Genomic DNA, 25,185 nt, shown 5'->3' on the forward strand with positions numbered 1-25,185 from the left:
GACCTGACTGCGCATGTGCGACCCATGTCATTTCCGCCTGGCTAACGCTAGTAATATTAGCATGTCAGGGAAGCAAAACTGGTCGGTGAGCCCTGCAGCTCAGTCAAGGAGTGCAGTAACGTCTCCACCGTCATTAAAACCTGTCGCGGGTCCATTTTGTGTGCTCAGGTTTGTCTAAGTTCATCCCAGAAGAAAACCGGAAGTAGAACTTCTTCTTCTATGTTTTATTTAAAGGAGCGTTTACCACTCTGCACATGTCAGTACTTCTGTTCAGAACAAAGCCCGCTGCATGTAAACGTTCGACGTGAACAGATTGTGCCCATGTAAACAATACATTTTAATTATTTAATCTGAAAACATTTCAATCCGGTCAAAAATTTTGCGCATATAAACATAGCTTAAGTTGCATCTATTATGAGTCACCACTGATCACCCGGAAATGTGGGCCGGTGTTGTGCCAAAAATCGATTGGCTGTCAAATGGGGGCCGCGAGGACTTTAACAAGAATTTAACAAGATTAGCAATTAAAAACAATTATTTGTCTGCTTGAAATTATAGCAAAGGTGTGTCTCAGTTGAACTTTTCCTTAATAAACGCAATTTAATGGTCAGAACAGCGTCATTTCAAAAATCAATTTGCGGCTGCGGGAGCGCGCAGAGGGAGGACACGCTGTGCATTTCTTCAAAAATTTAATGATTAACACCTAAAAACAATTATTTGTCTGCTTGAAATTACAGTAAAGGTGTGTCTCAGTTTAACTTTTCCTTAATAAACGCACTTTAAGGGTCAAATCAGCTGCATTTCACCTGGGCAGCGCAGTGAAACGCAACTGATTTGACGTCGGCATCAGGAGTTTCGGAGCGAGACAAAGGTGACTCTGTATGGCAAGCCAAGTGTCTCATTAATAACCACTTTTCCTTATTAATGAGACACTTGGCTTGCTATATTAGTTGCGGGCCCTCTAGTGGCTGAAAATGCTAATGTTTAATATTTTTCATGTCAGAATGAATGAAATCGTCAGATCTCAGCCAAAAATTGGTTTATAAATATGGGGAAAAATGTATATACGCTTTGGTGTATATGTCGCAGGACTTGCAAATTTATGCAAAAAGATGTGACCTATATGGCGAAAAATACGGTAAATAACATTTGGAGTCAACCTAATTCAAAATGGCCACTACAGGAACGTGATCCAAGCAAATGCAAACATGGCTACAACTTAGCTAATTTAATAAACATAGAGCTAAAACTACGGGGTAGCAGCTGAGCGTCATCTTAAAGTGTGCATCTTTTACTCTTGCATGACACGCTGCATGTCATATTTGACCAAAACAGCTAAAAAAAAAAGTTCCTCAACATAAAATGATTTTGGTCTTAAACTGTAGCATGAAAAGCGGTGAGCGATACGCATTCCTTCGTGGAATGTTAGGCCTTTAAATTTCAGCCAGCGTCATCTTCCACTCTTATAAATGCACTTTAAGAAGAGAAATCCGCTCTCTGATTCCTCCATCCATCCATCTATCCGAGGCCGGCGGCACATTCTGACAGCTCCACCGGCTCAGGAGCCAAGCAAACAATGCTGCTCTGACAAGCGAATCTCCCCGTGTCGGAATCTCATCTACTTAAAGCACTATTTATTCAGCGCACATCCTTTTAATGCTGAATCTTGGCACCGGCGCATAAAATCCAGCACCTTAATTCCATTAGCTTGTTACTTCAATAAGTCCCAATAATCTACACCTAACTGCAACACATGCACTGACTCAGGAAGTACACAAACTGTAGCTGCTCCCTCAGGGCCATTTTAATAACACTAATAGCCTTTAAAGCTTGATTCATTCTACTGATATTAAAGCAAATGGCAGCATTAACCTGTTGGCGGAGACTAACTGTGGTGGAGCTGATCATATGGAGGAGCTAAAACCTGATGGCGAAATGAAACGCAGCAGGGTTTGGGGTATTTAAAATAATTACATTACAAAAATGCACCCGTAGCGGTTTGAATTCTTTCACTCTTCAGCTCGCAGCTCAGTTTCCCACCATCCTGAATGAACCTACTTACACTTGATCATAGTCCACACACAGGGCCGGGGCTATTGTCGATAAGAGACTGAAGCATCTCTTCAAATGGGGCTTAGCGAGTGTCATTCAAAGGCGCTACTCTTCATCTCAAAAGTGACTCAGCTTTTGTTGGTCGAGGGGGAAAAAGAGTCCTTTTTAGACCCCAGATGCCCTTGGTGGGGGGGGGGAAAATAGATAAACTGGGAAAATCAAAGAAAAGAGCAAAGAGAAAGTGAAAACAAAAGGCATTTTGATCTAAGGGAGGGAATGTGGTAGTAATAAGGATATTAAGAGCACAGCAGACAGAGAAAGTGTGCGCTGGTCGGTCTGATCCTACGTGAGCCGATGAGACGTGAGGAGGGGCGAGAGATAAGAGCCGAAAGAGGATTAGGGCCGTGAGAACCTTTGTTGTTGTGATCAGTTAAAAGCACTGCGGCTCTCAACAGTCCACCTGACCACTTCAGCGCGCTTACAGCAGCAAATCTGCATGAGAGGAATGACTAGACGCCACGTCTGCAGGCAGAGCCACACCAGCCTGGATGGGGTTTATTCAAGTTTTATTTAAATATCTAATCATAAATGTTGATTTTTTTTATTTTTTTTTTTGCAGAAAATGTACCAATGTGAATATATTAAAGAGTCATTTATTGGCATTTGTCATTTTTGCAAGTTAGACGGTGAAATTAGGCGTAAAGCAATTTATTTTACTCATATAACAAGATTCCTCGTTTAAAAAAATAAGAGACATTTGAGAGCGGTTTGACCTATGACCTTAGCCTGTTGGTGCGTCCTGGGCAGGCAAACGGGATGCTAAGTAAATCACTTTCATTGTGAGAACGTGCACTTTTCTAATGCAACACATTTTTCACACTTGCTCTGTACAATAAGTAACGCTTCAAAGACAGTGAAAAAGCATCTTGGCAGTGATGTTGTTAAGCTGTCAGCTTGGAAGGAAACAGACTGCATTGTTTTCCTGCTCTAGCATTTTATTTATTTTTTATGATTTTGGTTTTGAAAAAATAAGAGCTCTTTTATTGGTTAAGATATTTCCACTGAGGGACTAAAATATGAAACAAAAATTTAAGAAAAATGCCAACGAGTGAAAAAAAAAAAAAAAAAGTGACATTTTGAAAGCATTAACACTCACAAAACCACATTTCTTAAAACATATTTCCACAAACAAAAGCTCTCAAAAACAAAAAAAAATTATAATTATTTTTTAATCGCATATTTGTAGCCCACTGCTAAAAGAAAAAGAAGACAGGTGATGATGTTTTTGCCCCTGTCTCTGTGTGTGTACTTCTTTTAGCAAAGTATTTCATGAACTGGATTTGATTGAACTCAGGAAATAATCATTGGATGTTTAATAACTTTTGAAGCCAAGCTACTTTAAGATAATTGCCACAGCTAAGAGATATTGGTAAGCATTATAATACCTATACTGTAACTCTTTAGCAGCTATTAAGCTAAGACATGCTTGTTTTATTTTCATATTTTCAAATTACCAACGTTTGGTGAAGAGTTCTCATATTTTGCATTGTTCCTTTCATCGTCACACTAATTTTCTACCGCATTTTCCGCTGTACACATCGCACCGACGTATAAGTTGCATCAGTCTAAATATGTCTAATAAAGTGGAAAAATAAATAAATAAGTCGCATCTATTACGCAACACTGACAACCCGGAAATGTGGGCCGGTGTTGTGCCAAAAATCGATTGGCTGCCAAATGGCGGCCACGGGAGCATGCACAGGACTTTAACAAGATTAACACTTAAAATCAATTATTTGTTTGCTCGACATTATAGGGTGTATTATAGGTGTCTCAGTTTAACTTTTCCTTAATAAATGCACTTTAATGGTCAAATCAGCTGCATTTCACCTGTGCGGCGCAGCGAAATGAAGCTGATTTGATGTTTGCTCCAGGATTTCCAGAGCGAGACGAAGGTGGCTCTGTATGGCAAGCCAAATGTTTCATTAATATCCACTTTTACCTATTAATGAGACACTTGGCTTGCCTTATCAGTCTAGTGGCTGAAAATGGTAGTGTTCAATATTTTCCATGTCAGAATGAATGAAATCGTCAGATCTCAGCCAAACAACTGCAACATATACAGCGAAAAATATGGTTCTAAGGCTTCAAACAGGCGCCACTGTCCTGCCATGCAAACGTCTGCATTCAAAACACATTCCAGCAGCAGACTTTTAAAAATGCACTTCTCACCATCGGCTGCAGCCGCCCTTCAAAACACCAGACATAGACCTGAGAAGATCCAACGAGTGGTCAGAACTGGAACAGAACGCCACGGTGGTCTGTTCTCCATTTTCACAGAAACAAGCATGTTTCCTGCATTAACTCTCTCTTCCCTTTGTGTCGTATAAATAGAAAAAGATTGAGTAAGAGCAACAAGACCGACTTTGGTTAGGAGGAAGTGTACTTTTCTGCCACTGAACTCTGACAGGAACAAAGCTCTCCTAAAGAGTGAACTTCTCCAGGCTCTTCAGGAGCATGAGCTTCAAGCTCTTCAACTAAACTGCTCAGGGGGCCACAGTTACTGAAAGTCAAGAGCTCAGGGGCCCGACATCCAGCTCTTATTGTCATTAGTTTGTTTTATGGTTTCAAATCTAGTTTGATTTCAAATGAAGCCATTGGTGGGCCAAATCAAAGTAATCCATGGGTCTGATTTGGCCCCCGGGCCACCAGTTGAATAGCCCTGACTTAAAGCATCATTTAAAATACTCCAGCATCACTTTACATACACATATTTCTTCTAGTTGTCTCTTTTTAACGTTGCATAATTAGATTTAGTCTGAAAGCAATCAAATCTGTTGCAGCACAAACAACAAAAAAGCTGTTTCTCGGTTTTTTTTTCTTTTAAATCAAACTACAAAATAATACGTCTTTTTATATATTTAGAGCGCATTTAGCCCCAATTGAATTAGGCTTCTGTCTTCAGATTTGTATAAACATTTAAGCACGGACGGTTTAAACATTGTGATGCCTCATCCTCCCAAAAATTATTAAATATTGCACTAATACGCATGATAGGAAGCAATGCAATTTGGACTTACCGTAATTTTCGGACTATAAGTTCAATGAATAAGGCGCACCAGGTTATAATAAATTTCAATTCAATTCAAATTCAAAAAAAAAATTTTTTATTCCCAGGGAGGCAATGAAAAGCATTAAGCGAAGTTAAAATATTTTTGGCAGATTTTTGAGCATTGTGTACCACATAAAATCAGTTCCAAGTCAATTAGCACAACAGGAATTAAAACATAAGGCGCACTGTTGATTTTTGAGAAAATTAAAGGATTTTAAGTGCATCTTAGTTTGAAAAATACGATAAAAATTAAAGTCAAACAGTGAAGCAGATCAGCCTCCATTCAAACCTGCCATTAACAAACAGTGTTTCAAGGAGTTTTCCATTAAGTCATGACTATTTTAGGAAAAAAATCCCCTTCTTCATCCTCTTATAAATCTTGTAGAAAATAATTATTAAAAGGACAATACCCTTGGAATATGTGCATTGATTTGTTAACAGATGTGCATACTTCAGAATCAATGTTCTTGATCGCGAGTGAATCCTCACTAAATCTTTATAGCATCATTAGCCCACATTCAAGCAGTAAATAAATGCACTTATTGTCATCGTGTTTGAAGTTTTGTCTCACAAACTACCATAAATAGGAACTAAATTACGTCATGGCTGCAGAAACATCAGACCAAGAGATGAGACGAAAGTTTAAAATGAAACGTGTCTTGTGTTGTTTTTATATGTTATCAAGTTTATATAAAGCAACGAACGTGTTGCAAAATGACAGAAAAGTGACGAGCTGCACAGCCAGCGGAGAAACTCCTGGAAACTAGAGTCATCTGTTGGACACCGATTCTCAGAAGTCTGTGGGCTCGGTGGTATCAGAACCTGGTTTCAGGTCTCTTAAAAATACTCTCAATTCCCCTTGGAATAGAGGAACCTGTCAAACTGCAGCCTGGGATTTAAAGAGCATCACGGCACTCGTTGAAACGTCTGCAGATCTAATGACCTTCCATTACGACTGCCTGCACCTGATGCATCCCACAAACTGACTGAGTGGTCATTAAACCCCCAGTGTTGACACTGATAATACAGCTCTCCGACAGATCCTAACTTCTAATTTACGCCCAAACACCACCCCTCTCACCTCTGCACACAAAATTTGATTTCCCCAGTCCTCCAACTGGAAACCGCACCGTCCTACTCCCTGTGTGCAAATGAAGATATGCAGATATCTGATTACGGGGGCACAGACTACTCGCTGCAGTGACAGCTGTGCCGCAGTGATAGGTGGGCGAAACAGCTATGTTAACGTGTGATTGCGTGCCAACGGGCAATATTGCTCTAAAGTTACGCTGCAGCCAACTTTTCCACATTGCCAACTGGTTGTCACACATGTCCGCCTGATCTGAGTGAGCTGAACCTCAGAAACTAAGAGGAGTTTGAACTATTTTCATCGACTAGTTGCCTGATTCTTTCACACAGTGGAAGCAGGTTGCAGCATCCTCCTCCATTCCTCCTGTCTCACCTCCTGCAGCCAGCTGTGTGCTGAAGGGAGGAGGAGGAGGGCCGGCCTCCAGGGAGGCTTGGAGTGGCCACTCCACGACCAGCCTGGAAGGCACTCGGGCAGCCACGGTGCCTTTTGTCTCCCTGTCCAATCTGGCCTCCTCATCTCCCCCCGTCCTCCCAGCGCTTCGATCTGCTCCTGCTGCTGCGTCTCACGTGACAGCACCGAGCCCTGATGGCTGTTGCTCAGAGAGCAGAGAGACCCATCTGGACCTCAGGACAGAGAGAGGACAGGCACAAAGAGACCAGATGTTTTAGTCAAGGTCCAAACACCAGCTGAATCACATCTTACCTTGGTTGAATTTATTTTGTCCAACAGTTAAACAGATAGTCTATTTTCAAAATAATGCCCTGTCAAATATATTCCTTTAACTGATGAAGAAGAGATAGACGTCACCTTGCTGCAGTTGTTACAGCTGCTTCCCTCCATCTTTAAGCCTGTTTTACTTAAATCCAGCATCAGGGGGGTGTCTGATAACAAGCCCCGCCCCCCCGGGGGGTCAACGCTGCGAGGCTGGGAGACTGAGCGCTCCTCCACGCGACAGGCGCGTGGCAGCCCGCAGGAGAGGAGACGGAGCGCGAGACGCTGCGCTTCTCCCAGACCACAGCACAAAAAAAAAAAAAAAAAAAAAAAAAAAAAAGGAATCGTGATAGAAGTGGATTTTAACCCTGCTGTGTTTTTAATAGGTGGGCAGAAAATAACACGTGCACGGAGAACCCGGAGCCCGGACAGGGTGAGGCCGGACCCCCGCACCCCCAGGGAGGACAGCAGGGCTGAAACGTTTGCTGTGAAGGTTTTTAATCTAATATAGATCACTCCTGCTAAAAGTTTGCAGGCAGTTTCCTTGTTATAAGATTATTTAACACTTTAAATACAATTAAATAAACCACTAATTCAGTAATCCTGCACTGGTGTTGCTGATGAGAAGGAATGCATATCGCCCGCAGCCGTTCATGTCACCGTTTTAATCATTGCACGTTGAGAAATTACAGTTATAGTCAATTTATTCAAACCTTGAAAACTAATTCCTGCACAATAGCTCATGCAAAGTTGTGAAACGTTGCGTGATTTGTTAGTGCTTTGCTTGCAGGAAGTGTTATGACTCACTCTCTGCTACTACCACGCCAAATTGTAGCGCAATATTTCTAAAACTGACTGAGGTATAGTCGTTTGAATGTTTTCTAATTTCAGTTAGCTGTGACAGCATCTTCAATCGGCTTGGAACCAAAAGTTAATCAGTTGTAGAAGTGCATTCAGTGACTACATTAGTAGAGTTTCATTAAAATCCAACCAGTAGTTCATGAGATATTTTGCTAACAGACAAGATGGAGTTGCCAGCAGCTATTGGTAAAGTTTTAAGCACAGATCTCATATGAAACAGGTAGTGCTCAAACTATAGGTTGCTGATGACTCTCAGCTACCATCACATAAAATGTTATCTCAAAATGTGTAACATTGACTGAGTTATAGCCATTTTTGTGTTTTTTTAACATCACATTGCTGCAGTGGTCAAGTTGAATCGGGTTGACTCCAAATGTTAAAAGTTTGCAGATATACATCCATGATTACATACTGGCAGTTTCATTAAAAACCATCCGTATTTGAGATATTTTTCTAACACAACATTCACAGCAAAAACACTACCCCCTTAGGCAGCAGGTGATTAATTTAAAGCTAAAATATCATTGTAGTTGTTAAAGTATTACACTGTCAGCCTAGGTTGTTTATGTTTATTCATTTATTTTTTTGGTATAATTAATTTATAGGGGCTTACATGCCACTGCTGGAGTTAAAATATTTGAGTTGAGAAGTTCCGCTGGTCCCTGAAAGCACCACCTCACGAGAGATTCCGGCAGAGACCTTCAAACCCGTCCCCTCCCTAGATCCTCCCCCCACGGCCGGGCCGCCCACCCCCTGCGGGTGGATCAGCTGAGAAACTCCTCAGATTCCCATCCCTGAAACCCCGTCTCCATGGAAACCGCCTCAGCGGCGCCGCGAGGGCTTGGCTCGAGGGCTGCTGTGAATGAGCTGACGTCACGGCGCCAGAGAGTCTGAGGAGCGAGCGAGAGCGAGAGAAAGAGAGAGAAAGAGAGAGAGAGAAAGAGGAGGAGGAGAGATTGCTGCTGCTGGTGTTCCGCTCAGATCAGCACCGACGTGCTCTTGCGCCAATTCATCACCCGTCTGTCAGGCATCAGTCAGGGATGGGAACGGGTCCACAGCTGTGGGAGCGACATGAAGAAGGGGAGAAAATGAAAATATTGTCTCGCGCCAGATGTGGACACAGACTGCGGGAGTTTCAGATCGTGGTGGAAATGCATAAAAACACGGAGCGGAGGGAGGAGAGGCGCGCGCGTAAAACAGTGGCACAGATGGTGTTTTTACTGGATGTTTAACAAATAAATGCATCCCGCAAAACATCTCTCTGATTTAAACTGTCTGTGGACTGAAAGTCACCATTAGAAAAAATAAATCCATGTATGTTTGCAGAGTGTAACAATGAAATGCCAGTCTGTTCTTAAATTTTCTATTTGCGTCATCTAATAAAATATATATATATATATATATATTTCACAAAGTTTCAACTTTTTCTATAAAATCTAAAAATTAAAGCATCTTAACTTTAATTCTTTTTTTTTTTTTTTTTTTTCGGAATATGGCAACGCCAAGTGAGGAAGCGCGCAAATCCAACAAATACGTTGTTTTTTTTAATAACTAAATAAATTTTAGGCTAATCCCATTATTACCATTTGTCCGTTTTTATAACTGCCAATCCAAACAAAGATGCGCAAAACTCTTTAAAATTGCAGATTCTGTTGCGCATCATCACTTGGAGAGGTTCTTTGCTCCAACAACTATAAAGATAACACCGCTACATGCACACGAGTTTGTTTTTGCCCCTGTAATTTTATCCCTCAGCATTAAACGTGTGTTCACACCGGTTTCGGGCTGATGCGAATTAAGGATGATCAGACGCGCCCAGTTCAAAACCCACAACAGAATCTGTCCAAACCTGGAGTGCGTCTCACTTAAATCCACAATAAACTCTTATAGATGTTCCCAATTTATGTCGACACCTCTGCTTTTAAGTCTTCAGTAAATATTACTGAACTGTGTGGTTGGATGTGCGGGTGCGTGCGTGCGTAAAACGCGCATCATTAATTTTCTTGATCAGAAACAGGTAAGGGTTTAATTTTCCAAATTGCCCACCGGAGCTGCCGGAGCGCCCTGCCTCCTACAAGCGTTGCCACTGGTAACGCGTTGGGTAAGGGGCGGGGTTTGGGCCGAGAGAGCCAATAGAAAGGGAGGAAGGCGTTGAGTGACGGTTTGGCTGCGCCCAATGAGCGCGTTCGAGCCGCCCGTGTCACAAGCGCAGGCCGTTTCCTATATAAAGCGCACTGACAGCTCGATAATCCAGTCTGATCGCTCATCGTCTGACAAATTCAGGACTTTACGACAGAAAGGAAGATCCGAACCGAACCGAGCCGACACAATGAAGGCAATAAGCCCCGTGCGGTCCTTCCGGAAAAGCAACGCCAATTTCACGGAGCACTCCTCCGCCGCCTTGGGGATCTCCCGGAGCAAGACCCCCGTGGACGACCCCCTCAGCCTACTGTACAACATGAACGACTGCTACTCCAAGCTGAAGGAGCTCGTGCCCAGCATCCCGCAGAACAAGAGCGTCAGCAAGATGGAAATCCTGCAGCATGTCATCGACTACATCCTGGACCTGCAGATCGCGCTGGACTCCAGCGTGGCGCTCACCAGCCTGCATCACCCCGCGCGGACGGGGCAACAGACTCCATCCAGGACCCCCCTGACCACCCTCAACACAGACATCAGCATCTTGTCATTACAGGTAATTACACAGAGCGCGCGCACGCGTCCAGACCGAGGAGCGCTTTTTAATGAAAATGTTCTATTTGAGCGCAGAGGCGCGTCTCTGGCGCACAAAATGGCTCGTTGGGATCAGAAAATGGCTTTCCTCCCCCCCACACTCTCGCTTTTGTTCACAATCCTACAAGAAACAAACGTTGATAGGAGGCAAAGCCTTTAACATTTTGTTTGTGTGTGCGTTTGTTTTCAGTCCCCGGAGTTGCCGTCAGAGCTGCTGACAGATGACAGCCGGACTCTGCATCGTTAAAGCGGTAAGTCCTCATGTCTTCTGCTGCTGCGTTCTGTCCCCCAGCCAGTCTCCAGTCTGCTGGAGAATTATGGGCTAGAATTACCCCCTCCTTCCTTCACCCATCCATTTGTCCCCCCTTGCTGACGTCGCTGTAAAGATCACCAATGTTTTTGTTGTGGGAGAAAAAATGCGCACTTTGCGGCTCAGCTTATCTGACCGAACGCAAAGAATTGCGCTCCTGGCTCGGTGTATTCAAGTAGTCCAGGGTTGGATTATAGATTATAGCCTCTTGTGTCTGTAATGAAGAGCATCTGCAACAGGGAATAATGGCTGTTTGGATTACTGCTACTACGATGTCTGCACATAATTGGTACAAGAAGTGGGAAGGCGCCAGCTGAGCGGCAATTACGTTGATTCTTCCCCAGATTGGAGGCTGAAAGTTGTGAGAAAAGTGTGTGCGTGCGTGGCCCTCCCCCGTTCCCATCTATCCACGCGCGCGCGCGCGCGTGTGTGTACATCTGGAGCGCAGGGTTTGCTCAGTATTGGGAGTGTTTGGTTAAATGTTAAAAAACTGCGGCTTCCTCTCTGGCGCCAGTCTGTCCGGATCTCTGCCCTGTTTGCATTTTCTAAACACGCCTTCTCTTTTTCTCTCAATCTCTTGCAGGTGTTTGGTCAAGACGCAAAAACACCCACGCGCACACACACACGGGCCCTGAGGAGCAGGACTTTACCCACCCCTCCAGCCTCTGCCCTCCAGGCCTGGATTTTTTTTTCTCTCTCCTGACGCAGAAATCAAACTTTTTTTTATTATTATTATTATGGGACAATCTTTTATGTGATGTGTTTCTGTTTTGGACACCTCGTTAATATTTATTTGTAGGTCCTTTTCTGGAAAATGGAAGGCGCGTTTATGTTCCCAGCATTGGGAGGAAAACCGAGGATTACCCCCCGCCCCCCGCCCCCCCACCACCATGTCCATGTTGAACTCTTCGCTTTTTCTGCGAAGCTGTATAGAAACAGACCTGATTTTTAGTTCCTGTACAAAGAAAAGGGTTAGTCTCGTCTTGTCAGAATTGTTGGCACTTGTAGGACTGGACGATGTTTGAGGGGGAAAAAGAATAGAAGAAAAAAAAAAGAGAGAAACAAAACGAAAGAATGAAACTTTGTGAACTCTCATCCGGGAGTTTATCTTGTATAGTTGCAGGAATTTGAAACTTCTGCAAAAGTGTAATGTTGTACTTAATTATGCTGAGACTTTTTATAAAAGTAATGTAAATTGTACCTTTTTTATACAAAATAAATTAAAAAACACAAGTTGAGACATGTTTTATTTGGAGGGGGGTGTATTTTGGGGGGCCGTGGTGCGAAAAATCAATTAGTGTGGACATCAGGGACGTCTTAATGTCCTCAGATGTGCAGGATTTGATCTACAACTAAAGGACACATTTCCCAAAGGCAACAGTTGCATTAAAACTTCATGAAAGGTGCTCGGGCTGATTGCACTCTCACTTTCTCACATGCTATGTAAAGTAAATGGGATTAGGGGATTAACGGGCAGTCTGAGCCACTTAAATTCAAGTCTATCATTTTGTTTCTTCTGAGTGGAAATCATGGGAATTAAACTTGACATGAAATTGAGTGATCTATACATTTTAGATCTTGGGACTTAAAGCTGTTTACTCAAAACAGCAATACATTCCATGAGACATGAATTAGGTCCTTTGTTTTATTATTCAGTTTAAAGTGTTTAAATGACAGGTTTATAGGAGGCTACAACAGAGGTGCTATTCATTTTCTCATTTGAACTATATTTTTTCCTGTTTAGAATCTGCTTTATTGTCATTGCACCAAAGCACAACGCAATTGCATCATTGCAAATTATGCCATCTTATCTGCAAAATGTGCTTAAAGTTGGTCAGATCTGTCCTAATGGTCATTATTTGTGTAAAGAAATCCATAAAGTTGTCATTATCAAAGACTGGTTCAGGCAGTGCATTAAAAACTGATGTGCACGCTCCTTTGGTTTGACGCCTGCAGCAGGTTTGTATGAAGAGTGCGCCATCTGTCGGACACAAGCAGACCTGCCGCAAACATGTTCCCCATAAAGCTGCTCAAATACAAAACCGATTAAAAAAAAAAAAGTAATTTTAGTTTTGTTTTTATTAACCACTTAATATTTGCACAAACAGCTAATTTTCCATTAAACAGCCAAAAACAAAGATTAGACTTAAGAGTTCATGCAGTGAAATGTTTAATGATTCACAAAACGCACTCGGCAACAAATCACACTCCGGGGTCCATTTCTTCTCAGGCGACCACTAAACAGTAAGCTATTGGAAATGTTTGAGGACAAACGGCACAACGATGTAGTTTAGAGGCTAAAGGTAAAACTGAAATTTGAACAACGTGTAACTAGTTTTTCCACAGCAACAGCTTTTCCTCTGAGAACTTAACATTTCTTCAAGAAACACAAATTCCACACAACAGCAACAACACACATCTAAGTCGTTGTAATGCTACACAATCCACGTTTGACCTGTTTTGGTTTTTGGTACCATTAAAAGTCCAAATGTAATTTTGGATATTTAAAGCTTTACATGTGATTTTTTTTTTTTCTAACTATGAACATGAACTAATTCTTTGGAGCAGATCACAGCATCAACAACCGGACACATGACGACACACACACAGACGTGTTTCAGAGGACGCTCTCCCTCTCATCTCCCAGACTGAAGGTGCGCAGGTTCTGGTTGTGGTGGACGGTGGCTGCTGTGGTGTTGGTGGCGCTGCTGCCGGGGGTGATGATGACAGCTGGCGAGATGAGGATGCTGGTGAAGGGGGTGGTGGACTCGGTGGCTGCGCTGTTGTCCTGCTGATGGCTGTTGTTGGTGTTTGTGTTGTTGGGGCTGCTTGTGTTGTTGTTGAGGGTGGTGTTGCTGGCGGTGCGGTTCAGGTTGCTGACCTCGTTGGACAGCCACTCCTCATCTGGGCTGCTGGCCATTAGGCTGGCTTCGGACGGCACGTCGGAGCAGATGGACATGCGGGCCACCGCGGCGTCCTGAAGGCCGCTCAGTCTGCTCGGGAGGGCGCCTCTCTTCTTCACCAACCCCTCCAGCTCCAGTTCAATCAAACTGGGCTTCAGTGTTTCTTTCGGTCTGTCTGAGGCTCCTTCTGCATCCTCCATGGTGAGATCTGGGGAGCTGTCATTGGAGCCTGAGTCCAAAGAGTCCTTCTTATCCAGGAGGACTTCTGTGAGGAGGCCAGGCTTGGTCAACAGCCCAGCAGGCTGTGAGGCTCGGTGTGAAGATGGAGAACTGGCTCGAGCCTCCTTCTGAAGGAGCGGTGTGGTGTTGTCTGCTTCCTCCGGGCCAGAGTCTTCTTCATTGGACAGCCTGCAGTAGAAAGATCCAACTCCTTTCTTCCTGAAGCCGGAGGTTCTTGAGGACAAGCTGTGGTCCAGCTTCTCATCCTCTTCACTGATGGGGTCTAGAAGCTGAGCATCAGCACCCGGGGCGAAATCTGTGGCATCGCTGCTCTTCGAGGCCCTCTTGTTGAACGGTTTGCGGTTATCTTGGTCTGTTCCTTCTTTAGCCTGAGCAAAGGGAAGAGGATTAAATGAAGAGAGCAGAAAAAAAATATACAATAATTTGCGCTGCTGGTCCCTGAGAGGCCTCTGAAGAGGGGATTCCTGTCTCCCCCAGTAGCGCCAAGAGAAACAAAGTGTACAAGCCAATAATTAAGAAATGCAAGAAGCAATGATCTTCATTTTCCCAGCTCAAACCCAGCTTCTTGCAACTGCAGAGATCAGAGCAACACATTTAAAAACACTAGTTTCTTACTAGCAACTTACATAACTATCTCCACGTTTAGTGATGCTGTAATAAAAAGCTGACAGTTTACTTGTGAGTGTCCACCCACCCCTTTGTCCTCTGAGCTGGAGACCTGGAGGAACTGTCCGGGATGGGGCTGCACGGGTCTCTCCCCGCCACTGCCGGACATGTCGAGCTGGGCCATCTGAGCGATGTACTCCCTGTAGGCATCGCGATACTCAGCCTGCTGCTTGTCTGTCAGCTTACAGATGTCATTGGAGGATTCCTGAGAGTTGAGGCTGGATATGCTTGAAGTGTGTTGAGTCATCACCTGAAACGAGAAAAAAAAAGGTCCTCTACTTCAGTCATTTACATTTCAAGGCTAATAAATTCAAATTTGTAATAAAAAGACACAACAAATCCTGCAAATGTACTCGAATTCTGCGCAATAATAGACTTTTAATCAATGAAAACATAACATGAGAATCAGATCAAGTAAAAAGTTGACAGATAAATTATTTTTGTTAATTATTATTAATTTTTATTTAACCAGGCAAATACCACTGAGATCACAGATCTCTTTTGCAAAGGAGGCCTGGACCTGAAGGCAACCTAACATGCATGTTTTTGGACTGTGGAAGGACGCCGGTGTATCTGGAGAAAACCAATGCAAACATGAAGATGATGCAAACTCCCCAGGTCCAAACCAGGGATTGAACCCAGGACCTTCTTGCTGTGAGGCAACAGAGCTAACCACTAAGCTGCCATGCTGCCAGCAATGAAAATGTGTGCTTAATAGAGTCAAAACGCAAATCACTAAAAGAAGAGACTTTTAAAATAATAGCAGATACAGCTGTCTACATGCAAGAGTGCTCGTGTCTTAAAAGAGTTTGCAAACTGTGAACAGGAAGGGTGAAAATAAACAGAGGGCCTCATGACACCTTTTGAGCGTGCAGCAGATAGCGCATGTATTTTTAATTCTGTCAAATTCAAACAAGTTTCCTCTGCCGTTCTGTTTTCTCACTTAGAGCCTCCAATATGAAACCAGTGAGGCCACCAACATGCTGGTTTGGTGCAGCGGACACATGCACATTTCACAGTCTCAAACCTTTTCAGTAACATTTTGAAATTCAGCTGAAACTTTTCCTCTCTTTGCACGGTAACGTGTACAAATTTAAAGTTTTTGTACACTTCATGTTAAAGCTTCTGACTGGGACTGACCGGCCAGTGTGAGTTGTTGCTGCGTCTCGGAGGCTCTTCCAGCCCCGCTCCGCTGAGTTCCTCAAAGCTGAGGTTGAGGCTGAAGGGCCCCGTTTCATGCTGGGCTGCTGCGCGTCTGCTGGGCTCCCCGTGGACGACGCTGCTGCCTTGCTCACTGGCAGCTCGGGACTCATCCTGAATCACTGCCTGGCTTTCAGCGTGTCGTTGCTCTATCACCTTAAAAACAAGTTTCCAAAACACAATATTTTACTTTGGTCACAGGAGATGTTAGCTAAATTACACCGAAACGTCCTGACATAAGTTAAAAAACATGTTGTGTTTTCTTAGAGAACATGATACCAAAACCAAAAGCACAAGGTTGTGAGCAGTTCCTTTAAGTAAAGCTTCTCAGCTGTCCTTCCTCCCTGACAATAACCTCCCTTCATCCAGATATCGGTCAGCCATGTTGAACCAGATGGCTGTGCTCGCAGCATCCTGGCAACACAACGCTGCTTTTTACATGGAGCTTTAAGACTCTGTGGTTTCCAGCTGCTTCAATGTGGGACCTGCATCCAGTACTGGGCCCTGCTTTAGTTTTAGAAGCACAGACTGACATTTGACAAAGTGGAGCCGACTACATGTGGTAGTGATTTCGGCTTAAAGCTCAGCTGACCCAACTCCTGGCTGACTGGCGAGGGAGCTTCTCGTAATACAGATTATAAAATCTCCATCCCAAATTTTAAAGCAGAAAAAGACGTCTTGTTATGAGACATGATACTGCATTATTTTGTAGGTGTGCATCAACTGCAGCGGCAAGATATCACAAAGTGAGGAGGATGCACGCTGCTGAAAACGAACAGTATGAAAAACCTTTATTGACATAGACGTTATTTTTGTTATTGCAATGCAACAACATACCCAAAGCATGCTGGGAAGTGACTTCAAATCATCTAAAGGAACTTTGTCTCACCATTCCTCGGAAGAGCTGCCAGTCACCAAAATTCATCTCCATCTCTCTCTTCAGCTCGTCTAAGTTGCAGTGAGTAAGCACTCGACCATTTACGTTAGCCTGCAAGATGCAAATCAATATTTTAATGTGGAAAACTAATACAAGATAAAGGAGAAGGATCTGGAGGAAAGTGTCAAAGTATTAAAAATATAGTGCAGTAGTCCCTCGTTTATCGTGGGGTTTAGGGGAATTTAAATACTGTAATAAAATATTACAGTATTTAAATTTAAATTGTAGAGAAGAGAAGCGCAGCAGGACAGCAAAGGGTTAACCCTTCACAGAGCAGAAATGTGAAGACTTGATCAATTACACTGTAACAACTGAACATAGAAGTTCTAAGTATAAATAACTTTTAACACTTTTATATTTTGTGATTATGAAGATTTTACGATGTGACACATTTTAAATTTTAAGTTGGAAGACAAAAGTCGATCGGTGCAGCTGGACAGCAAAGGGTTCACGAAGCTGCTGCAGCTGGAGGAGAAATGTGGGCGGGGCAGAGAGCCGCAGGTGGCAGAGAGCGGAGATCATGACAGGCTGCAGGAGGGAACTTCTCCCTGCACCTAATGATCTAACAGGTGCTGAATTATTCAAAAATAATTTGTTTTAAATGAACAATCCATACAAATCGTGTGGCTCATCCATCAATCAGCAAATTGTGTGTCATGTCCAATCTTACTTTGAAAAACCGTAAAGTAGCGAGGGACTATTGTATCTAAATTAAGTAGTAATTCAAGAGCACACAAATCAATGAGGAAGTCTGTACCTTTTTGATCTTGGCTGCATACTGAGGCAACATGTTGGGGTCAACTCCATCCATTTGTCTGAGATGCTCGCACACTGCATCCGTGCTCAGAGAGCTGAGCAGCACCGCAGGACACATCTACACAATAACAACACACATAAACACATAGTTACTGTTTTCAGGGATTATTAGGGCGAACCCACGCACTGTCAGATCCAGGCATTATTACACCCAAAACACAGATGAATGCTGATTGAGCATCAACTCCTGGCAAAACGACATGCAGGCCTGTTACTGAGAGATACACAAAACACAATCCCACACAGTAATTCTATCAGTTTTAAAGTGAGCGTAAAGTAAACAAAGCTGCCAACCTGTGTCTAAATACAGTTACGTGCTTTTATCCTACTTCCTCAGCGTATATATAAGCACATTAAGTGTGTGCACAACACTTACGGGTTGCAGTCTGTGAGCAGCTGACGATCTGAGCCGCCGCTGTCGAAAGGCTAAAGGGCTTGATGTGACTAAAACACAGCCGGCATGCCAGCCACTGGCACAAACCCCCATACCTCATCTACTCACCCCTCTCCCTCTGCTTGTCTTATTGTCAAACACATTTCTCACACGTTCCTTCTCGTTTCTCCTCCTTCCTACCTTACAAACTATCCCACTCAGCCTCCTGTGTCGACCTCCTACATCTTTTTACTTTCCCTTCTCTTCCTCCAGCTCTACCCGGCTATTAGCACCATTAAGACATGGCTTCAGACTAAGCCCCCCAGCTTTGTGTCTGGTATTGAGGGAGAAAAAAGGCAAGCTTAGCTGGAGTGCAAGTGCTTGTTAGACAAAATAATCATCATCTCATTCAACACGGTACACAAAAGTAGGTGCCAACTTTGTGTAATGGAGGGGAGGAACACTAGCACTCAGGGAGTTTAACTACAGTGAGGGGTGTTCGCTCCACTGAAACTACTTTAGTAAACCTAAGGACTGTGACGGGATCTTATTTTGTGCGTACGACTATTTCTAGAGCATGCTGGATGGTGTTAGCGTGTTGAAGATGAAACAGAGCGATAGGTGATTGAAGAAAACGGCTGAAAGTGGAGATAAAAGAAGGAACGAAACCAAAAGTGTACCTGCTTCAATTTGTAAGGCAGCGACTTTAAATGCTTGATAAGGAGACAAAAAGAAGCGAACAGTCAAAACCACAGAAAAAGTCTCAGAAGGTTACGAAACCGAGACTGTACCTGTGAACAAAGAAGGTGGGAAGACAGAAATAAAGACAGTAGCACACACGTTGAACTGAACAGCGCAGACATTTTTCCATCTCAGAGCAGAGGAGGAAACAGCTTCTGTACAGTGCCTGGGAAAGTATGGCTATTAGAAGCAGAATTATTAAACAAAAAGGTTTTTGGTTTGCTGGAGTCAGAACAGACAACAGACTGCAAATAGATAGGAAGATATGGTTAAAAATATATATATATATTAAAGTATCGCTCACTCAACAAAAAGTAGAACTTTCCATTCAAGGAAGGCTGCAAGATTCTGATGGAAAATGTGTGAGAAATGTGAGTGAAAGTGTAAATGTCTCTGTATATATATATATATATATATATATATATATATATATATATATATATATATATATGTATCTATGTGTGTGTGTGTGTGTGTGTGTGTGTGATAAGACTGTAATTACAGCTGGGCTGAGCTCTGGGCTGTGCAGAAGGATGAGGAAGAGGAAACAGAGCTCTGTGAGGGAGGAAGCGCCTTGGTATGGAGATAAGCTCCACCAGACTTGGACTCATTGTCAGTGTACAGTATGTGTGTGTGTGTGTGTGTGTGTGTTTCCAGCTCCAACAGTTGCTCTGATGATAATCCCAGCAGCCACAGGGATCCACACTCACACTTACATCAGCTAGGTAATTACACTCGGGTGGGTCTGCTTACATATCCAAGAGCCGCACACAAATGTGTACAAACACGTATTTTCACAAATGAGAACTGCACAAAAAGATTAAGTATGAACCTTAAAGAGTGGGAAAACATACAAAATGACACTAAGGAAAGAGGAAAAAGAAGATATAAAAGAGTAAAAAGTTGCCTCAACTTTAATACACTGATGCATTAAGGACAGGATTTATATAAAAAAAATAAAAACACAAAATCCCGACAGATAAGAGGTAGAGGAATAGAACATTACACAATAATCTTTACTTAAATCTTTCATACAGCTTCTCTCAATGCTTGCTGGCAGAGCCCTGATAAGTGGCTTTGTGAAGCAGAAATCTCCTGAGTTGTGTCATCATTAAGCTCTTCTAATAGTAGCTGCTCTTTCTGGAAATGTGTGGATATCTGGACACAGTATTCTTTTTTTTTTTCTCCATTTGGTGGATAAAAAAAGAAAAGAGCCTCATAAGAAGTCCAAAAAGACTTAGCTCTTTGCAAGAAACTATATGAAGCCATATCTACGAAAGAGAATTAAAACTTTGACTTTGCCAACATTGGAATAAACTTTATTTTGACTGTTATAATTATATGTGATATAGTCTTCATAGTCATGTGTATGCAATCTGAAAGCCAATGGGCTACTGAAAAGGTTTTTTTTTTTTCACAATATGGTTCTAAACATTACATTTTCAACACATACCTTACCAAACACATGCATTTTATGAATGCAACTAAAAACGACGCATGACTGAATTAGTAAATCAACAGGCAGAAAATGTTAGAATAGTTCCACAACTGTGCAACAAAGTGCAGAAGACATGCTGATGTGTCTGCCCATGTTAGACAGGTTACCATCGTGTGCTCAAAGGGGCTTGAGAGGAGACCTTCCCTGGCATCCTCTGCAATAGCAACCTGGCACAGGCCCAGAATGGAAACAAAGATGGTATAAGAAGGAAGATTAATGAGGATTGAACTCATGACCGTGCAGTTCACAAAATCACCTTCTTCGCTTGTCCTTTCTGGAGAGTGGTTGAGAATAGTGACAGTGGAGGCAGAGTGACAATAAAATTAACAAAACAATAAAGGAGAATAGGAAAGCTAAAGCACCAAATGAAGAAGAGGGAAACAAAAGAACTGAGCAAAATATGTGAGACAAGAGGAAGCGTCGTAAAAAAAAAAGAAAAAGAGGAGAGACTGTGCAATAGATTAATTAATTGTTTGATCTGAAATAATTATCTCTTAACCAGTAAACGATGCTAAAGTCAACACAATCATACACTGTTGGCTTAAAAGATAACTTCCCCAGCATCTGCCTGTTTATGACACGAGATGAGACATGAGTGAAATGAGTCTAGTGCTTTGTTGTTGTTTTTTACTTACAAGTCCACTGGTATCCTGAGGTTGACTGGGTGGTTTAACAGAAGGGCGCAAGGATGGGGGGACATGGTGGGAGTAATGACGTGGCAGGTGATACACATGTTGGGGGAAATAAGGCTATGAGGGGAGAAACAAAAACATATCCAGATGTGGAAAGAAGAGGAGGTGAACCAAAGTAAAATAAATCAATAAAACAGAAAATTATATGAGGAATACACACATGGGACAAAATGAAATGAACACTTTCTTCATCTTTTTTTTTTTTTTACATTTATTTGCACATCTGAGTGAGTAGAGGTTTGGTAAACATGAGGACCCTTCATATCTCACCCGGTTGTAGAACGGATGCTGAGGGCCGGTCATTCCACTGAAGTAGGAGCTGTGGGGTTGAGGAGGCAGCGACCCGGCAAAGGAGGCCGTCGGAGAGCAGACGGCAGAGTGCTGGCCGTACCCTGCTTGTGGACGGGGCAGTGCCTCTTGCAGGGGCAGCGTGGGATAGGTCACTCCTCCCATGTTGATCTGCTCCCTGGCTGCACGCACATCTAAAAGAGGGCATAGCCGAGGGGGAATACAACGTCGTGAGGGGAGGGTAGAAGTGTTCATCTGTGACTCTGATGGTCGTGTTTTGGCCATAACTTTAAAGACCCTTCAGATCCACCCACACATCAATAACTTTGGTTTATTTCATGATCTCATGGGGGTTTAGACAGCTATGAATCTACAGAAAAAAATACTGATCAAACAGTTGATGCGAGCTAGAAGAGAAGTCCTGGGAATTACAAAAAGAACATTATTCCCAACATGTCCTTATCTAGAAGACAGTCAAAGGCCAAAGGAGTTTGGAGAAAATGGGAGCATATTAACGTGAGCTTCAGCTGCGAATTCAATTCCCATTTCGACTTTTGAATTATTTTGTTTGCTTGCAAACAGCAGGCGTGTTGATATAATCTGTTTTTCCAAATTATACGCCAGCCAAGTGATGACTCTCACACACGTAGGCTCTTGCTGTCCCGAACAAACAAATTAACCCATGTCAACAAACATAGCTGAACTCATAAACATGATCTTGTAAGTACTTTGCCACAGTTGTTTTCCCATAAATCTATTTGAATTTGAGACGGAGCTAAGTAGTAAGCGTCAGGAAAAATAAAACTCCCAAATTATAGTGAAATAACCCAAAAGACAGAACAGAGAGTCTCTGTGTGAAGGACCCAGAAACAGAAGCAGGCACCAGAATGTCTCCTGGTTATACAAGTGGCTGCTGAATGACACGCTGAGTGAGACCCAATCCAGGCTGTGAACACAATGGGGCCCTTATGATGTGAGTCAGGCTCATGGGTTCTGTATCACTGACAGCACTGCCCACTGGACACTGGACATCAACTACCAACTGGTCACATAGGGAGAGAGATGACTGAATAAGAGCATTGGTCACCTTCCGCTACTCGTGGACATGTGTGGAGCTGAAAACACCCTCCCTACGCAAATTTTAGAGGACGCCAATAAACACACGTTACAGTCCACAAACACCTAAACAGTTTTGGGGAATGAGTCTGCAGTTACAAATGGGACATCTGGTTGCAGAGCTTCATCAGCTGCGCCCTCCACGAGTTAAGGTTGGCTGAGCGAAACAGACGTTCTCTGTGTGTGATTGTTTTCTGCGGTCTCACAACGCTATGATGCAGCAGCTTCACACTGAGCGTCATTGACACGCCTGTACGAGCCGAAAGGCCGCTGACGCACGGCTGCAAAGCACGGCGCGGGACTGGACCTCAAGTTGAACACTGCTGCATTTTTCGTCACAGTAACCACAAACTGTGAAATTCTGTGCAACACTGCAGGCAGACTGGTGACTGGGAGTGAGAACATTGTCTTGATTTCACAGTTGTGGGATTCAAAACCTGCTCGACATTTAATTGTTTGAAAATGAGAAGCACAATGTAGGATCAGGAGAGTCCCAGGAGAAGACTGTTTTAAATTAAACCCTATGCTTTGTTATAAGTAATGCAAATGCTACTTAATACCGTTTTTAAATACACATTTACATGCTAACTAAGAAAGGACACAACATATGGTTTAGAGCAGGGGTGCCCACACTTTTTCATCATGCGAGCTGCTTTTAAAATGACCAAGTCAAAGTGATCTACGTACCTACTATAAAGCATCGTTTACACAGAACAACCTCTGGAAATGTTGGTGTTTTTTCAATGTTTACAAAAAACGAGTGGGTTTACATGAAAACGATGTACAGTAGACCCTCGCTACATCGCGGTATGTTTATCGCGGACTCTCTCTATCGCAGTTTTTCAAAATAAGACTGGACATGACACAAAATTGGCTGATTGATGGATGAGCCGCACATGGAATTTTTATTTAAAATAAATTATTTTAAATTATTTAGCACCTGCTGCACTTTGTGCAGAGCACAGCTGCAGAAAAAGCTTCCTCCTGCAGCTGATCAGCTGAGCTCCGTGCAGAGTGGAGAAGTGGGCGTGGCCAAGAGCGCTTGCAGGTGGCAAAGAGCAGCCGAGGCAGAGAGTTGAAATCATGACATTCTGTGCTCTTTTAGGCGAGCGGGGGAATACGTTGGTTCAAAAGGTTGGCTTTTAGGGTGCATTCACACCAGCCCTGTTTAGTCTGCTTTAATCGAACTCTAGCTCGTTTTCCTAGAAAGTCCGGTTCATTTGGGGAGGTGTGAACGTGCCATCGAACTCTGTCACGGAACAAAAAGGTGAACTCTGGCTCGGGCTAAAACCTAGGTCTCGGTCCGGTAGAAGAGAACTCCAGCACGGTTCGAGTACAGTGTGAATGCAATCAGACCGGGCCCCGCTCTACAAGCAAGAAGTGGAGTACAGCGCAGGGCAAACAAACACGCATTTCTCTTACTTGATATGGAGCCGTCAGCTGCCTTGTGTGAAAAATAACATTCTCCATGGTCTTCTGCCTCATCTTCTGCTCATGCGGAGTCCATTTTTGAAAAATGACAAAATATAACTCCTAAAACTGCTAAAACTTGATGCCACTCCATTTTCCAGAAGAAGAAGAAGTGTCTTTAGAGGTTTTTGTGTAATTTCTTTCAGTAGTTCTTGGTGCAGCGCCCACACAGGCGAGCGGGGGAATACGTTGGTTCAAAAGGTTGGCTCGACTGCACAGTGCAGTGTGAATGCAAAAGCGCCAGCTCAAATGTAAACAAAAGGTCATGAATATTGTTCCCCAACCGAACCGAGTCTACCAGACAATCAGGTGTGAAAACAACCTTAGAGCTTTTAGAGTTTAGAAACATTTTTTAGAATATTGCAAGAGTGTGGAAAGGGTTTAAAATGCATATATTTATATATAAATCAGATTCCAAAAAAGTTGGGACACTAAACAAATTGTGAATAAAAACTGAATGCCATGATGTGGAGATGGCAAATGTCAATATTTTATTCGTAATATAACATAGATGACAGATCAAAAGTTTAATCTGAGTAAATGTAACATTTTAAAAGGAAAAATATGTTGATTCAAAATTTCACAGTGTCAACAAATCCCAAAAAAGTTGGGACAAGTAGCAATAAGTTGCTGGAAAAAAGAAATTGAGCATATAACGAAAAACTGTAAGACCAATTAACACTAATTAGGTCAATTGACAACATGATTGGGTATAAAAAGAGCTTCTCAGAGTGTCAGTGTCTCTCAGAAGCCAAGATGGTAACAGGATCACCAATTCCACCATTGTTGCGCAGAAAGATATTGCAGCAATACCAGAATGGTGTTACCCAGCGTAAAATAGCAAAGACTTTTAAGTTTTCATCATCAACCGTGCATAACATCATCAAAAGATTCAGAGAATCTGGAACAATCGCTGTGCGTAAGGGTCAAGGCCGTAAAACTCTACTGGATGCTCGTGATCTCCAGGCCCTTAAACGTCACTGCACCTCAAACAGGGATGCCACTGTCAAGGAAATAACAGAATGGGCTCAGGAATACTTCCAGAAAGCATTGTCAGTGAACACAATCCACTGTGCCATCCGCCGTTGCCAGCTGAAACTCTACAGTGCAAAGAGGAAGCCATTTCTAAGCAAGCTCCACAAGCTCAGACGTTTGCACTGGGCCAGGGGTCATTTAAAATGGAGTGTGGCAAAATGGAAGACTGTTCTGTGGTCAGATAAGCCACGATTTGAAGTTCTTTATGGAACACTGGGACGCCATGTCATCCGGAGCAGAGAGGACAAGGATAGCCCAAGTTGTTATCAATGCTCCGTTCAGAAGCCTGCATCACTGATGGTATGGGGTTGCATGAGCGATTGTGGCATGGGCAGCTTGCA

The 25,185-nt window shown here is 43.0% G+C and overlaps 2 protein-coding genes across 2 annotated transcripts in view; one reads left to right on the forward strand and one right to left on the reverse strand.

Annotated features, from left to right (window-relative positions):
* The first annotated feature begins 10,083 nt into the window (after window positions 1–10,083).
* On the forward strand, window positions 10,084–11,912 carry id2a (inhibitor of DNA binding 2a). The gene is made up of 3 exons (XM_037694968.1): window positions 10,084–10,521; window positions 10,750–10,810; window positions 11,453–11,912. The coding sequence occupies exons 1-2, from the start codon at window positions 10,156–10,158 to the stop codon at window positions 10,804–10,806; spliced, it is 423 nt and encodes a 140-aa protein (XP_037550896.1). The 5' UTR covers window positions 10,084–10,155; the 3' UTR covers window positions 10,807–10,810; window positions 11,453–11,912.
* A 1,458-nt stretch (window positions 11,913–13,370) lies between these two features.
* Window positions 13,371–25,185, reverse strand: part of kidins220a (kinase D-interacting substrate 220a) — a 46,437-nt gene continuing 34,622 nt past the window's right edge. Inside the window, exons 24-31 of the mRNA XM_037694967.1 lie at window positions 21,206–21,417; window positions 20,879–20,992; window positions 20,351–20,410; window positions 17,573–17,689; window positions 16,768–16,866; window positions 15,819–16,034; window positions 14,707–14,928; window positions 13,371–14,380 (exon numbers count right to left, since the gene is read on the reverse strand). Of these exons, the coding sequence (XP_037550895.1) occupies window positions 13,487–14,380; window positions 14,707–14,928; window positions 15,819–16,034; window positions 16,768–16,866; window positions 17,573–17,689; window positions 20,351–20,410; window positions 20,879–20,992; window positions 21,206–21,417 (1,934 nt within the window). The 3' untranslated portion in view covers window positions 13,371–13,486. The remainder of the gene's footprint in view (window positions 14,381–14,706; window positions 14,929–15,818; window positions 16,035–16,767; window positions 16,867–17,572; window positions 17,690–20,350; window positions 20,411–20,878; window positions 20,993–21,205; window positions 21,418–25,185) is intronic.

This window comes from Nematolebias whitei, chromosome 21 (genome assembly GCF_014905685.2).
Source record: "Nematolebias whitei isolate Nwh7 chromosome 21, NemWhi1, whole genome shotgun sequence".
Classification (NCBI taxonomy): Eukaryota; Metazoa; Chordata; class Actinopteri; order Cyprinodontiformes; family Rivulidae; genus Nematolebias; species Nematolebias whitei.